The sequence below is a fragment of the Rhineura floridana genome, chromosome 6, assembly GCF_030035675.1.
Source record: "Rhineura floridana isolate rRhiFlo1 chromosome 6, rRhiFlo1.hap2, whole genome shotgun sequence".
Classification (NCBI taxonomy): Eukaryota; Metazoa; Chordata; class Lepidosauria; order Squamata; family Rhineuridae; genus Rhineura; species Rhineura floridana.
Window position 1 is genome coordinate 158,122,208 of NC_084485.1, and position 17,039 is coordinate 158,139,246.

General features: G+C 42.3%; 1 protein-coding gene across 1 annotated transcript in view; it reads left to right on the top strand.

Annotated features, from left to right (window-relative positions):
• Nucleotides 1–17,039, top strand: part of CACNA1E (calcium voltage-gated channel subunit alpha1 E) — a 683,463-nt gene that overhangs the window by 619,260 nt on the left and 47,164 nt on the right. Inside the window, exons 40-44 of the mRNA XM_061634264.1 lie at nucleotides 421–548; nucleotides 9,923–10,019; nucleotides 12,599–12,704; nucleotides 14,675–14,782; nucleotides 15,677–15,777. Of these exons, the coding sequence (XP_061490248.1) occupies nucleotides 421–548; nucleotides 9,923–10,019; nucleotides 12,599–12,704; nucleotides 14,675–14,782; nucleotides 15,677–15,777 (540 nt within the window). The remainder of the gene's footprint in view (nucleotides 1–420; nucleotides 549–9,922; nucleotides 10,020–12,598; nucleotides 12,705–14,674; nucleotides 14,783–15,676; nucleotides 15,778–17,039) is intronic.

Below are 17,039 nucleotides of genomic sequence, written 5' to 3' on the forward strand. Positions count from 1 at the left end.
TGCAGTTTTGACTAGTGTACACATTTTTGCAAGCAATTTATCCTAATGCAATGCTTTTTTGTATGTTATTTTCACCAAAATATTAATTTTGTGCACACATATCTGAATTACAGTGTGCATTTCTATTAATATACATGCTTGTTTGCAATTTTGCTAGTATACACATTTTACAAGCAATTTCTACTAATCTTATGCCTTTTTGTATGTTACATTCACTATTATATGGAGTTTATCCACGAATATAAACATTGATTGGAGAAATGTATCACAAAATTTGCAGAAGCACAAATTTCAAAGGGCTGCATGTTGGTTCACATAATGTTTTGGGAATTGCAACTTAGGTAGGTTTGCATAAAAATGTACTAAATTTCTCCCCAATCTCTACTTGTTATGCATTCTTCTTGTTTCCTCCTTACTTAGATGCTCAATCTCTTTGTGGCTGTCATCATGGACAATTTTGAATATCTGACTCGAGATTCCTCCATCTTGGGACCACATCATCTTGATGAATTTGTCCGGATTTGGGCAGAATATGACAGAGCCGCATGGTATGTAGGCACACCCTGTTTTTATGCCCTTTGAAAAGTCTGTTTCGATATGATACCCAGGTCAAATGGAAAGGAACGGAATTACCCTTTCTTTGTCCTACAGCCTCCAAATGTGCTTATACAAAGCCTAATTTAAGTGCCTTTTGAAGCAGCTAGACCGTTTTGCTTACCCAAACAATTCGGTTTGGGCTGGTTTGAATTAGAGGCTAAGTTTAGGAATTTTTTTAAAAAGATATGTACTTAAGATCAATGTGTTCTCCATCTTTCTGAGTCCTATGGTAATGGTAAGTTGCCCCTGGAAATCCCTTTAAATAGGAACAGCTTCACACTTCATGCAGCAGTTGTATGTGCCGCAGATGTGCAAGTGTTTCCAGCAGCAAACATGTAAGATGTGAATGACAGACAGACAATCCTATGCTACTTGTGTAAGCACATTGAGGAGCCATGATGTAATCAGAGCACCTGTGTGTGCACGTGTGCAAAGGAGTGCTTAAGGTGTACATTTTTTGGTTTTACTGTGACACCTTTTGGGGTCTGCAGCATGGCAGGATTAACATTGTTGCAGAACAACCCCCCTCAGATACTTTCTCATATGAGTGACCACCACCCTGTTGTTGGATGTCTTCATTCATCACCACCCAAACATTCCAGGAGTCCTTCAGAGAGACCACTTTCCGTACTGTTTTCCATGGGAGCTTCAACATATTTGTCTAACTCCAGCGTTCCAAGATAATAGTGTTCAGCCTGATGCGAAGTTGGCATTTGTATGACACCACAAGTAATCTTTCGGGATCTAAAATTACCATCAGAGAATTTAAAAGCTCTGTTCTTCTGGTATTTTCTCCAACTGGTATTGGAACTACCTTGGGGAGCCTTGAGAGTCCTGTCCTCACATCTGTGTGAATGTTCACACTTTTAGGGAAAAGATAGGTAATCTCTGGAGCTCTTACAATTCTAGAATCTCATTAACTGGAATGAATCTGCCTTTGCATATCTGAAATCTAATTTTATTGTTTTCTGTGAATTCATCCAGTTTGTTGTTATCCTGACATGATTAGTTCAAGATGTGTGACCTTTTGTATTTTTTCAACCAGACAGGATGTTTACTTCCTTTGCAGTGATCTCATATAAAACCTTGAATGTAACACAAAAATGGATTGGAGACAGTAGCTGGTATTGATTATCACTTTTAGAATCAGAGCTGAAACATGCAGTCAGCAGAATTTCGCAGCACTACAGTTCTCATCAAGCTTTACCATTTTGCCATACACGTTGGGGGTTGTATCTTTTAAATGTGCCCCATATCAAAACTTTCTGCACACAGAAATCTAGTATATCAAAGATGATACTTTTGTATATGCAGTCAGTAATTTATTATTATTATTATTATTATTATTATTATTATTATTATTATTATTATTACAATGCATGCATGATCCCCTACCTTCAGTCTAAGGTGGTGGATCCCAGCAAAAGCTGCCACACACAATTGCTTAAGGATTTCATCTGACCCATATTTTTAAGTAAACTGACTTGATTTGCAATTCCTGTGCTAATGAAGAAATTAGAATGCAGTTATCCTTGGGGTTTTGCACTAAGTATTGTAGCATGGATACTCACTGACAAGAGCCTACTCATAAAAAAAACTGAAGTGTTGGGGAACCTCCAGCCTGCAGGCCTAATTTGGCCCAACAGGAGTCCTAATTTGACCTACAAGGTCATTTTTCCCAAGCTACACCCACTTGTCCCACACCTGGCACAATATGTGATATCATATATGGTTACACAGCCACAATAGTGGCTGCATACTGTAGCCAGCATGGATTTTTCACATTCTGCAATGTTAAATTGAAAATACCCCCCATGCCATTCTGATGCTTCCCATAATCACATTTCAAAACAAACCTAACAAAATCTATAGACCTGAACTCAGAAACGCTTGCTTAAAAACCCTCTACGTTTTCATGGTGATACACAAAACACTCAGAGAGAATCGAGAGTTCAAACTTTAAAACGAGGAAAAAAATCCAGACCCCTGTTCACCTTTTTTCTATCAGTGGTCTCATAATTTGTTGAAATTAATTAAAAATCAGCTGTGTTCACAGAGTACCTATAATCCTATTACTGACCTTGCCCCATACTCTGACCTTCATCTTCTGCTGTTTAAAAGTTTAACAAACGCATGGCTGATCTTTAATTAATTTAAGAAATTTAACATTGAGGTCTATTATAGCAGTAGGCATGCTCAGTAAGAACCAATTGTCAGTATTCTAAAAGCCAAACTCACAGCTGTTTGGCTTGGCTAATCAGGTGGCCACAGCAGGCATTTATTTCATTTTAGACAGTTGTGGCTTCTCCCAAAGAATCCTGGGAAGTGCAGTTTGTGAAGGGTGCTAAGAATTGTCAGCAGACTCCTGTTCCCCTAACAGAGCTCCAGTGGCCAGAGTGGTTTAATGGTCAGCCCCTCTTCTGGGGATTGTAACTCTGTGAGGGTAATAGGGCTTCTCCTAGCAACTCTCATAAACTACACTTCCCAGGATTCTTTGGGAGAAGCCATGAAGTGAAATAAAGGTCTGGTGTGGATGTGGCCAGGGACAGCTTTGGTTTAAATTTGGGTGGGAAGTTACATGTGCCTGCTGTAGAAACCCTGAAAAACAATGATACTGTTCAGTGTTTTCCTTTTGGAAAGGAAAGGGGCTCTTCCTCTGCCCAGTGCTCACCCACCCAATCTCCACCCCTCCTTCTCCCTCTCACCTCCATTTTCCTCCCTACCCCATCCCTTCTCTCCACCTTCCCCCTCTTCTCTCCTCCCTGCACCTCCCCAAGGTCAGTTTCACCTACATTATTGTACAGGAGTAAATCCCACTGAACTCAAAAAGCATGCAAATGATCAAACCTGCCCTCCCCTCATCCTCCCTCATATTCCCTCCCCCTCCTTCCCTCTCTTGTCCCCTCCCCTTCTTCCTCATCCAGGATCTGTTTTACCTATTCTAAGTATGATTGCATGGGAGTAAATTCCATTGAACTCATTAAGCATGAAAATGATCAGACCTGCCTTTCCCCTCCCCTCCCTTACTCCTCCCTTCTTCCTCCCCTCTCCTCTTCCTTCTTCCTCCTACCCTGCCCACTTTAGCCCTCCTTCCCTCCCTCTTCTCCTCCTCCCCCATGATCAGTTTCACCTATCCTAAGCGTGATTGCACGGGAGTAAATCCCGCTGAACTCAATAAGCATGCAAATGATCAAACCTACCCTCCTGTTCCCCCTTCCTCGCATCTTCCCTTCCTCCTCCCCTGCTCCTGCCCTTCTTCCTCCCCTCCCTTTCCCCCATGGTCAGTTTCACCTATCCTAAGGATGATTACAGGTGAGTAAATGCCATTGTAATCAATAAGCATGCAAATGATCAATCCATTCTCAGCAAAGTTGCACAAGATCCATTTCTTACTGCCCCCCCCACCAGATTAAAAAGCAGAGAAATTCACTAATAGGCAAAAAAAACCCTTGCGGTTTAAGAACATGCCTATAGCCAACAGATATTTCTATCAAACTTTAAAAAGCAGGGAAAATGGGCAGTTATAGTGAATGCACTAAGGGAGGAGGAGACCTGACCTCCTCTCTGAGATATTGTACTGCCTTACAAATTTGTAAAAATGCAAATACAATTTGGGTTGGTCTTTCACAGTCCAATCCACGTCCTGTGTAGCTTGGAAGAATTTGGTAACGTGCCTCTGAGCATATGGTGAGCGGTGGCAACGCCTGTAATCAGCCCAAATAATAGAAACAAGACTTTTGCTGTGCTGATCTTGTTTTAGCAGGGAGAAAGTAACAATATTAACACAGTTGATATAGTTCAGATAGTCACTTTAAATGTTTGAATTATTTTGCAATTTTAGTGAAGTTTCCTGTAGTAAATCATTTTCTTTTTCTTCTGTTTCTGTGAATACGTGAAGTACACCAACAATTTGCAAAATTTACATTTAAAAAACTCCAGAAACTAATGTGGAATAATGCCACTGACTATTCTGCAGAATAATCTCCAGTGGACATGAGGAGTGTCTCAGTTTGCACAAGATGTAACAGCGGGAGGTGAAATATATTCTAGCAAAATTCTAGGTGTGTTCTGTGTTTTTAATTGACCATGCCCACCCTTCCTTGGGTGGAGTGGTTTAGGCATAGCATGCTGAAAACCCGCATCTTGGGCAGGCCAGGTGTTTTTTTTCCAACAACTAGATTCATTGCTTAAGTAGCAACATATTGTAATCAGTCTGATGAAACTGCAGTTTCAGATTCAACTATAAATGCACCCCAAATAGAAATCGAACATAACCTCCAGTTAGAAACACAAAAGGCTATCTTCACCTTCATATGACATTGACCAATAAAAAGGCTTTATTAATTAATAAAAATAAATTTGACACAGATTTCTAGAATTAATAATGAGAGTAATATAATTTTCTAGGTGAGATTCTCTGTAGAAACAGTAGTAACACAGGAGAGAAGCACCGAAAAGCAAGAAGAACACCAACAAACATACAAAAATGTAATTCCCCATCTTTGGAGATGGTACTCACTATATGCTCAAAGGCACATTACCAAATTCTTCCAACCTACACAGGAAATGGATTGGGCTGTGAAAGACCAACCCAAATGGTGTTTGTATTTTGACAAATTTGTAGGGAAGTACAATATCTCAGAGAGGAGGTCAGGTCTCCTGTTCCCCTGGTGCATTCACGCTGCCCAATTTCCCTGCTTTTTACAGAAATATCTGTTGGCTATAGGTATGCTCTTAAACCGCAAGATTTCTTTTGCCTATTAGTGAATATATCATATCAGCTGAACAGTGGTGGCAGCACGCCCAGCTGAGATCAGTTGCACTCGGGAGTTCCTGAGTGTAGCCAATCCCTGCCCAACCAGCATCAGGTACAACCCCCCCCCTTTCAGCAGGGATCAGCTCTACTTGGAAGTTCAGAACAGAAGCTCCTGAGTGGAACCAATCTCAGCAGGGTTTTCATTTGGTGCCAGATTTAAAAAGTGTGAAATACAAGCCCTGTTTGCCAAGGAACAAAGTGTCAAAATGACCCACAGGGAGTGAAAGAACTCAGGACCCAGCCCACCGGCTAGGTTCTGTTTCCCAGCCCTGAAATACCTTGTGGAAGGTTATGCCACAGTAAATATATTAGTCTTGAAAGTGTCTGTTTCGGCTTTTAGGAGCAGCTGCCAATTCTTTTTATAATGCAAGCTTTATAGCTCATTTTGAACAGGGAAGTTGAAGTCATTTTCTTGAATGATTATGGAATTTCTAGGTTTGGGATTAAAAGAAAAATAACTGGCTTTTTCTTGGGGAATATTTGGGGTATAAATAAAAATGGTTTACCTTTTCTCTCCTTTCTAAAAGTCTTTTAAAAAGTCAGCTAGCATTGCTGTGAAAACCTAGAATTATTGAATACCCACATTCTTACTTGGCCTTTGTTTACTCTGCTTAATCAATCTATTTTTTTTCAAAAAGCAATTGCATTTCTAGATTCAACCAGTAGTTTTAGCCTCTAGCGCCGAAATAAGGAACTTGTGACTCTCCAGGTGTTGCTGGATTATAACTCCCATCATCCCTGACCACTGGGCATGCTGAGCAGGGCTGATGGGGCTGGAGTCCAACATATCTGGAGGGCCACAAATTCTTCATCCCTGCTCTGGTGTTTTCCTTGTTGTCTTGCCCTTCCACTGCTAGGATGAAGGAGATAGATAATTATGTAGAAGGGAAAGCCAGCTAGGTAGACCAGTTCTACAATGTGGCTGACAATTTGGCACTCATCTCTTGGTCTTAGTTCTTTCTGAGATTATAAAACTGTCTTTAGGCTGCAGCATTTCAGACAGCAGGTCACGTGACTGAATACTTTCCAGAGCTTGGAAAAGTTACTTTTTTGAACTATAAATCCCTTCAGCCCAATCCAGTGGCCATGCTGGCTGGGGCTGATGGGAGTTGTAGTTTTAAAAAGTAACTTTTCCAAGCTCTGATATTTTCTCATACACGAAATGTATCTCCACATAGAAAACTAGCATGTCAAGGAGAAGGGCTCTCTAGCCTAGAATCAAAGAGTAGTAGAGTTGGAAGGGGCCTATAAGGCCATCAAGTCCAACCCCCTGCTCAGTGCAGGAATCCAAATCAAAGCATTCCCGACAGATGGCTATCCAGATGCGTCTTGAATGCCTCCAGTGTCAGAGAGCCCACTACCTCTCTAGGTAATTGGTTCCATTGTCGTATGGCTCTAACAGTTAGGAAGTTTTTCCTGATGTCCAGTCAAAATCTGGCTTTCTGCAACCTGAGCCCATTATTCCGTGCCCTGCACTCTGGGACGATCGAGAAGAGATCCCAGCCCTCCTTCATGTGACAACCTTTCATGTACTTGAAGAGTGCTATTATATCTCCCCTCCTCTTCTCCAGGCTAAACATGCCCAGTTCTTTCAGTCTCTCCTCATAGGGCTTTGTTTCCAGTCCCCTGATAATCTTTGTTGCCCTCCTCTGCACCCGTTCCAGTTTGTCTGCATCCTTCTTGAAGTGTGACCAGAACTGGACGCAGTATTCAAGATGAGGCCTAACCAGTGCTGAATAGAGGAGAGCTAGTTGTCTTCCTGATATGCTGGCTTTCGATGAATATGGATATATATTTATATGAGGAGCACTTGTGAGCCTCCACTTGAAGTCTGAAGTAGCAAGAGTCATGGCACAAATTTATTACTTCAGTGAGAAATGGGCCAAAGGTGGAAAAAAGGATTAAATAGGAGCTCTGTTGTGAACACCTTCTGTAGTTTTCTACCAAGAAGTAAAAGACATAATTTGCCAGATACGAAAAGTATTGCAGGGATGGGCAGAGAATGAGGAGATTAAAAGTCATCTTCATTGCAACTGTTCTGTGCAAAGGAGAATAAACATAAATCTCATTGCAACCATACTATGCAAAGTAGAAAGAATGGGAATCTCCCCCTTGCACATCTCAGCAAAGCAATTCAATATTATCTAGCATCAGTGATTTGGCCTGCAGTGGTGACCTACAGTGGCCTCAGCAAAGCCATTAAATATATTTGCCATAACTTTCCACTTGCAGAAAATTGGAATGCAACAGATTTAGAACCTCGACTTCACACAGGCATTTTAAAGTGTATTGGCTTTATTTATTTAACTTTGCAAAATCATTCCCTTAACAACAGTCCCTAGACAGACAAGTAGCTGCTAGATTGAATCTTATCTCAGCTTCAGATTGAGACAACATTTACCCTTTCATTTTTCTTTTGTTGACAAATGGAATGGGATCTGTTCTGCCACTATAGAACCAACCTTCCCAGTGACTGAGTAATCCCCCTCTGTGGGAATATGTTGGAATGGAGAGTAAAAGATACATTTTTCACAGACTACTCAGAGCTTTTTCCTAACTGGAGACAGAAGAAAGGTGCACATCTCTGGTGCCATCAGTTATCCAATTGATTCCTCTTCCCTATTTCCTGAGCAGCCCTATTAACCCACCTGTGCTTCCTTTCCAGTGGCAGGATCCTGTATAAGGATATGTACAAATTAGTACGGGTGATCTCGCCTCCTCTGGGCCTGGGAGAGAACTGCCCCTACAGGGTGGCGTGCAAGGTTTGCCTCCCAATCCCCAGCCACAACCGGGCAATAGGAGTGTCCTGTTAAACCTCTCCCTCCCCCTCTGCACTGCCACCACTGCACCTCATAAGGGAACCCTGACATTGCTTTCCCCTGAGTTTAAAGAGATCCATACCCTCTCAGAACCAGCAGCTGTTAAAGCCAGGAAGGGATGGGGGAACAGGCTTCAGTTCAATGCCTAAACTGCAAAGTTATTTCGTTCTGGTCCTCTAGAATGAAACTGGAGGGTTTTTGGTTTTGTTGGCTGCATGTCTCATGTGCACAGAGAAGATGTTTAGGAAGCACAGTCTTTGCTTCTAAAATCAGAGCCTTCTCTGGGCACACATCTTGATCTTTCAAATGGGCATTGTTCTTGGCTTTTAACTAGTGCAGGTACAAGTGCAGACTCTTTGAGAGAGTTTGAAGAACTCCCTTAACAAGTAGCAGGCAAGGCATGGCCCCATGTCTCTTTCCTGGGAGGAGGTGAGAAACATCGTGGCCTCTAATTTCAGGGAGGGCTTGATTGTGTCTGGCACCAGGATCCTCTCTGGAAGTCTTTCAAAGGGCCTGGGATATTTCTCTCCTATATCAAGCATCACATTTCTCTCTCTCTCCTGCAAGTTAGCAAAAAGCACCCATGAGGAGAATATGGAGAGGGCTCCTTATTCTTCTTCCTCACTAACCCCATGCTTATAATAAGGATTCAAAACGAAGCTTCCAAGTCAGGAGTTGTGTCTTTTCTGGCAGATTTTGAATCCTCATAGCTTTTATCAATTAAACTCTGAGTACAGGATAATGAAGTACTGCAATGGGAGAGTTACAAAATGGGAAAATACCATCCAGGTAGTGTCCATAATGGCTGCTGTAAAATGGGGGAGCCCAAATGAATCCTGAACCTCAGAAAGGCCAAACAGCTGCCTCTGTCGAGACTCTTTAAACTCCCACCAGGTGAACTTGAAGTCGCATGTGAGAAAGAACTGGGGGTGGGGAAAGCACGGCATGTAGGATTTTCTTCCTGCTTTTGTTTTTTGAGTCACTTAGCATGCCTTTGCACCAGTGCATGGTGGGAAAGTGCTCCATCCCCAGGGCTGGATGGAAGCAAAAGGACACATGCCTTTGACAACTGACCTTGCTTCACTATCCTCCTATGCAAGATGCTGCTTTCTTATTGCATAGACACCACCAAAGGGGGGTGGTACATGCCACTTCAGCCACGGGTTATGGGACAATGTGAGCCGCAGGGCAGGACTTGGCAAGTCCTCTCCTGGAAAAGCAAGCAAGCACTGGGGCTCTGCAAACAGCTCTGGTCCTGCTAATTCACTGAGGTACTGTATGCACCATCATATCCAGAATAACCCCTTGTTGGAGTGTTGTGTATCTTGATTTATATCATTTGCACACAGCCCTGGGGACTGTGGCTACGTCTGCAAGAAGAACTGGCCATAAAAAGTATCAGCAAATGTATGTGGAAAGGCAGGCAATTCATGCTGATGGCATTCCTGGGTCTGTGTGAGAAGTAATATAAATCTACATCAACACAGCTGTCATGTATTATTTGCATTGATTAATGGGTTTTCTGTTCTTTTCCTGTTTTGTCTGTTTTTTCTTTACTCTCTTCTGTTCCCTATATTCTGTTTTGTTTGGGGGTTTTGGTCTCTGGGAATGCCTTTCCTTTTTTCTCTGCATCTTCCCCCCTCCTCTTCCCTCCCCCATTCCCTTTGTCCTCTTTCCCCTCCATGAGCAGTGGCCGCATCCATTACACTGAGATGTATGAAATGCTGACTCTCATGTCCCCACCACTAGGCCTCGGCAAGAGATGTCCCTCCAAAGTTGCTTATAAGGTAGAACAAACCCTTCTTTCCTTTGTGGGCTACTGATCAGCAAGAAATGGAAAAAGAATAACGATGGGATGGAGGGGTGGGCAAGTGACCTACTATTCAAGGATTATTTGATTTTTAAGACTATTAAATACTTATCTGCCACACTGTATGTGATACGCTAGCCATTGCTAATCTGCAAAAGAACCATCACCATTATAGCTGAGGAATGTATGTATGTCAGTGTATTTAAAGACAAGTTGAAAGTTGGTTCTCCCTTTTCAGTGTAGGAAACACACAGTGGTCATCTTTAATACAACTCGTAGTAATTTGTAGTAATTGTAATGAAATGGAGAAGGAATCTCTGGAACTACACTCTTGCAAATAATTTTTTGCTTGGTATGCAGTATATACAATTATTATCCTAATGGTCCCAAAGGATAAAGAAAAGCAAGATGAGGTTTGAGAGGCTTTGCATTAGTGGTAGAGCAAATGTCTTGTATGCAGAAAGTCCCAGATTCCATTTGGCATCTCTGATTCAAAGGCCCTCAGGTAGTAAGGCTAGGAATGACTCCTCCCTGAGATCATAAAAAGCTGCTCTCATTTAGAGTAGAAGGTACTGGGCTAAATGAGCCAATGGACTCTGACTCACATGGGGAGTTCAAATGAATCCTTCTGTGTGTTGAAAAAGGAGCTCTAGCCCTGCCTGCTGCTGCCATGCTGTCCCAACATCTGCGCGTTCAAGAGATGTCAGGAGTTCCATGTGTATGCAGATGTACACGAGCAGAGATCCTCCACGCAAGGAAGGATCCTGATGAATCATTTACATCCGTACATACAAAGAACTCCTTCTGACATTTGTTGGAAACACGGGTGAAAGGAGACCATGGTAGCATCATGTGGCAATGGGTAAGGCTAGATCACCTGGTCCCCGCCATGAATTTTTTTCAACACATTGAGAGATTTATGTGAACCCTCCTAGAATAAGGCAGTTTATAGAATATGGTAAATTTTATTATAAGGAATTCTGATTATGTAATGCTGGTTAAGCATTTAAGGCTGTGATCCTGAACATAGTTGCATAGGAATCAGTTCTATTGAACCAATTGGGGCTTACTTCTGAATGTACATGTATAGCAGGAAGGGGGAACCTGCAGCCCTCCAGATGTTGTTCCCTTCAGCTGGCTCTTTTACAGTCTTAAATGAAAGGTAATTAGTTCTCTTGTGTTGGGCAATATGGAAACGATATGTGAAGATTATAGGCAAGCACTCTAAAAATGTGCAACTCAGTTTGTATCGATTAATGGAAATATAAGGAAGGAAGACCGAAGGTCATGTTGTAGAAGGAACATGACCTACTCACCAGTGGAGCTTGTGACTTAAAAGTTTCATGGATCATTCATGCAGCCTGGAAGGCAGAAAACGCTTCCCATTGAAGTTGAGCTAGAGAAGGTCCTGTGATGTTTGTCTGCTGTGAGGATTGTGGTAGATTGCATTCAGTGGTCCTTCAAACCTCGTTAGTAACAAAAGGAATTTGCAGACCAGGTTCCTGGTACATGTGACACGAGAGGAGGCTGTGAATGGGTGCGAAAATTTACATTCTGGAAAGACTGGCAGCCTGAGTGTATTCTATTACAGAGTTGCAGCCAAACTTTCAGAAAGATTTAGTATGAATGGTAAAACAGAGGACTGCTAAAATATATCCTTTACAGTAGTTGTAAAGGATTGTCAGTTTATGACATTATCCAGAATTTTAGCCAAGGACAGCTTCTGCTCACTTTTTTTCATAACACTTACTTGCGCTCACACTCACCTGTTTTCAGAAGCACAGCCCATTTTTCTCTCTTATGCAAATAGAAGCATGGTTACTGTTTGGGCCTGAATCTTGCCTAATGATTCTGGGTGGGTAGTGCTTCCAAACTTCCCCAGAATGAGGGTGGCTGGCTGTGGCAAGGGTAGCACAACAATATACAAAGCAATATATACTCTCTGGGAAGTGGATTTGGCCATTTCAGTTTCCCTTCCTGGGGTAAAAAGAGCATGACCCACCCACTCCTGCCCTGGTCATCAGTTTTTCTTCTTTTATACTCCCTCTCTTCAAACCATTGCATGGACAATCATGTGCCGCCAAACATAATCTTTATTTTTTTAAAAAAAAAAAACAAACTCAAAAAGGGGGCGCCAGGATGTAGCTGGGTAGCAGGTTTATAATAAGATCCCTGAGTTTTTAGTATCCTAAGATACGTTAATCAGTGAAATTGGGACAGGAGAGGGGATCAAAAATGGCTCTGAATATTGAGATACATGTCCCCTGGGGCTGTCTCTCCTTGTTAAATTCTATTTCATGCTCCAAGTCAGTAAAAGGGCATGTATTCTTTTATTCAAGATGAATAAAAATCACAAAAGACAGTAAGCAGGCACACTGAAGGGGGGATGTGATCCAGTCTTGGGGTGGGAGATGGAGGGGGCGATCCTTGCCCTCCTTTTTGGCTCTACTGTTTTATGCATTCTGAGCCCTTTTTCCTCGTGTCTCCATGATACGTTTTTCGATATTGTTTTCTGTATGCTTCCCCCCACCCTTCTTCCCCCACTCTTTTGTGCAGAGGCTGGTCCTGATGAATATGCCTGTGGCTGAGGACAACACAGTCCACTTCACTTCCACCTTGATGGCCCTGATCCGAACTGCTTTGGATATTAAGATTGCTAAAGGTAAAACAGAAGCTGGGGGGAGGAATGGAAGGCGAAGACAGAACTTGCCAGTAATCACATATCTGAGAAGTATGAGCTTTTACCAGGAGAAAGAAAACTTTCTTGGCAGTTTACAGTCTGACTGGGCCCAATAGTCTATATAGCCCTCACTCTTCAGAAAAGGTTGGGTGAAGACAGACACTGCATTTTTATAATAGCAAAGCACTTTCACTGCCACTATGGCATACCTGCCTTCTTCCAGTCTTGGGACAATCATCTATAAATCAATTCTGCAAGTGTTCAGCAATGAATTAGGAAACACTGGTCCTTTTTCTGACACCAGCTGAGTTACAGGTGTGATGGAGTCTAGTGTTACTTTTTGTGAGGGCTGAAATAGTGCGACGTCTGTCTTCACCCATTGTTTCTGTCTAAAAGCAAAACCTTTGCTTGGTTTCTGCCTGGGCTGCACAACTTTTCCATACGTAGACTTAAACTGACCTATAATTTACTGATACTGAAACTGAAAAAAAGAAATGGGGACAACAGCAGGTCAGTGTGGGATGGGCTTAGGATCAGAGTCTGAACGGAGCCACCAGAATGAGCATTGGGACTAACAGAAGGCTTGTGTGGGATGGAGTAGGACTAATACCTTTAATGAGGGACTGGCAATGAGCATAACAACAAAGAGAACATTGAAAGTTCTCTGGAAGACTTTGAGGGGGAAACTGAGTTTTCTGTGATATTGGCAGAGATGAGTTTTAATTCCCAGCAATTTGAATTATCCTTGTAGCTGTGAAAGAAATGTTGGTTTTGATACCTGCTGTAGCTTTCCAAAGCTTCCTGTCAGTGAAAGAATCTAGTCTAGAGAGAGAACATTTCAGCATTGCAGGTTTGAAGGAGGGAAAATAGTTTTGGCAAGTATACAAGGGCTTAACCCCTGCAGACCTAGGCTTGCTAGACATTGCAAAATGAAAACATTCACAGTGTCCTTGTGTTCACAATCCTGCATTGGGAGGAAAAACTGTAACAACTGTGTCAAACCTTGATTCCCAGGGCCCCATAAATTTTGGCTGCCCTTGGTACCTAGTTAGAATTTGTGGGTGTCACCAACTCTGCCTCTCCCAGGATTGTCAGTATCACTAGGCATGAAAGGGTAATAAGTTATTAGTTATTCAATTTATTGTTGTATTTTTACTCCCAGGGAGAGGCGTTTGTGGGATTTTCTGCCTTGGGTGCCAAAATACCTTGGGCAGCATTGGGTACTATACACCCTGACTTGCAGAGTGGGACATTTGCTGTTCTGCCTCAGGAAGCAACATGTCTTGGGCTGCCTCCACTCTCCTATCAAGAAAGTGGAGGAGTCTTTTTGATAGTCTGAGCTTTGGAGGTGCTCAGAATCAGCAAAACTTGTGCTGTCTCTGAAGGCCTCAAGAGCCAAGTGTGATAGCAGAGGCAAACACACACACACACCGCTCGAGAAACACACACGTTCAGATTTGGGAGAAGAGCAAGGCCTTATTCCTGCCCTTGCTCTGAGCTCAGAGGCACTGTATGCTCATCAGATTAAACTACATTGTTTCTCCTGTGCACTGATGGACCTCTGTTGATGTTCATGTCCAGTTCCATACTGAACCCTTCCTCTTTGCTCCTACTGAGACAGTGCGATATAGTGGACCAGTTTGGACTGGATACTCTGGTATTTGATTACTTGCTCAGTCATAAGGCTCACTGGGCCTTTGGGCAAGTCACATACTCTCACCTTAACCTACTTCACTGGGTTGTTGTGAGGATAAAAAGGTATGAATTCCTCCCCCTGCACATCACTCTGAGGTTCTTTAAGAAACAATCTGATAAACAATGAGCACAGCTGCCTTGAATTTCCTCACCCATCTCTCTCTCCCTCTCTGTCTCTGTCTCCCCCTCTGTCTCCCTCTCTGTCTGTCTCTCTCTCAGCAGTTTGCTCAGTTTTCCTTTGACTTGCTTTCTTCTAGGTGGTGCAGACTGGCAGCAGCTAGACTCTGAGCTCCAGAAAGAGATTTTGACCATCTGGCCTCACCTTTCACAGAAGATGCTAGATCTGTTAGTGCCCATGCCGAAAAGTGAGTCATTGTCTAGGCATTGTGGCTGCTAGGTTCCTGAGATGACAGGAGAGGGATGCAGAAGACTGAAAGAGGCAGAAAACCACAGATAGATAGATATGCTTGATTGCCAGAAGCAGAAAAAGGAAATGAATATAAAGAAACTCATTTTCTCCCTGATTCCATGTTATTTACCGTGCAGATTTTTTTTGAGGTTCTAGTCTACCCAATCTATAGGTCCCAAGCAGGAAGTCATACTGAAAAACAAAAGTATGTAAACACAAGAATAAAATTCTAAAACATTTCCCACCTTAGCCTCACCTACCAGTAGCCAGCCAAAATGAAAAGGATTGTATTCAACATGGTACTAAGTCAGTAATCCCATCAGCACAAGGATTTCTGCTTGTGCAATGGAACTTCTCCCCTCCTCTCCCTGTGTGCCCTCTAAATATACAATATTAAATACAAATATGACACAAAACCATTAAATACAAAACCATGATATAAAATTATTTAAATACCTCGTTAAAAACATGAACAGTAAAATGCAAAAGGAAAGGTATAAAGATACAGAGATATAAAGATCCTTCTAGGAGGAAGGGTGGGATATAAATTTAATAAATAAATCAATAAATAATAATAAAAAAATTAACCTTGAGGGTCAGGAAAAGCCTGGGCAAAAATACACGTTTTCAGAAGGTGCCTAAAATATATGCTATCAGGTGGTGCCTAAAACAGGTGACTGCTGCCTCTCAATTCATGGAGAGAGGGATGCTCACTTCCATATGAAATTGTGTAGTTTGCTTCACAGCCATGCAATAAATAGCAAGTACCTGATTCAGCCTTCTACAAGCCTGTTATCATACCTAAAAATATCTATTTCTGTTAACATAAAATGCTGCCTTTTATTTCCAGCTACAGACCTGACAGTTGGAAAAATCTACGCAGCCATGATGATAATGGACTATTACAAGCAGAGTAAAGCTAAGAAACAAAGGCAACAACTGGAAGAACAGGTACAGATATGCTGTAGGAAGACAACAGTAATCCTGTTGCATTGGGGGTTGAATGGAAAGTTAAAACTTTCTGGAAATTAGACTTGTATGAGAAAGGTTAACATGGGTGGGTGGGGGTTGTGTGCTCTTACAAGAGTTAACATAGAGGTTATAACCTATTTATGCATTTAATATTCAGTTTTTCATTATTGGTTTAATAACTATGCTTATATTCTGCTGTTTCTTCAAGGAGCACATATTAACTTACATATGGTTCCTAGCTAACCTCCCATCCAGGCAGCTGAAAGGATAACGGCAGCACTAGACATAAACAGGGAGGGGCAGCATAGAAGGGGCAGATTGTGTTTCCCTGTACTTGATACCTGAAAGAGCAAACAATACCATGCACCATTTTAATGCCTCCATCCCTAGCATATTTCCCTGAAGTGAGGGCCCTTGCCACCCCCCATAGACACACCTATAGCCATGCTTAGGATTGCTTACAGTGCTACTGTAATTCCTGGGTAATGAAGCAAGTCTGATTTGCCCTTTAAAATCACCACAGAGACCTAGAAATGTGGGGGGGGGGCTACTTGTCTCGGGTGGTGGTCTCCTCCTTTCACCTAGTGCTGCCCATGTTACAGGGCAGGATCTGCCTAGCTTCTACCGTAGAACTGCATCATCATCATCATCATCATGTGTCTTTGGAGCCATTCTCTTATATGGTAAAGTATATAAAGTGGTGGCTGGGGTCTAATTTTTGCAAGAAAAGATGCCTGCAGATAAGTGGGAGCTGAACCCTACGCCCACTTGGATTTTATCCCCCATGCTCCACCACCATAGATATTCTCTTACGCTTCGCAGTCATGGGATAAGAGGCGAGGTCCTCTTGTGGATCAGGAACTGGTTAAGTAACAGGAAGCAGAGAGTCGGAATAAATGGACAGTTCTCCCAATGGAGGGCTGTAGAAAGTGGCGCCTCCAAGGACTGATATTGGGACCTGTGCTTTTAAACTGGTTCATAAACAATCTAGAGTTAGTGGTGAGCATTGAGGTTTACTGATGATACTAAATTGTTCAGAGTGGTTAACACAGAAAGGGATTGGAAAGAGCTCCAAAAGGACCTTTTCAAACAGTGAATGGGCGGTAAAATGGCAGATGCAATTAAATGTAAACAAGTGTAAAGTGATGCACATAGGGGCAAAAAGTCTTAATATCACATATACACTCATACAGTCTGAACTAGCAGTGACTGACCAGGAAGGAGACCTTGGGGTTGTCATG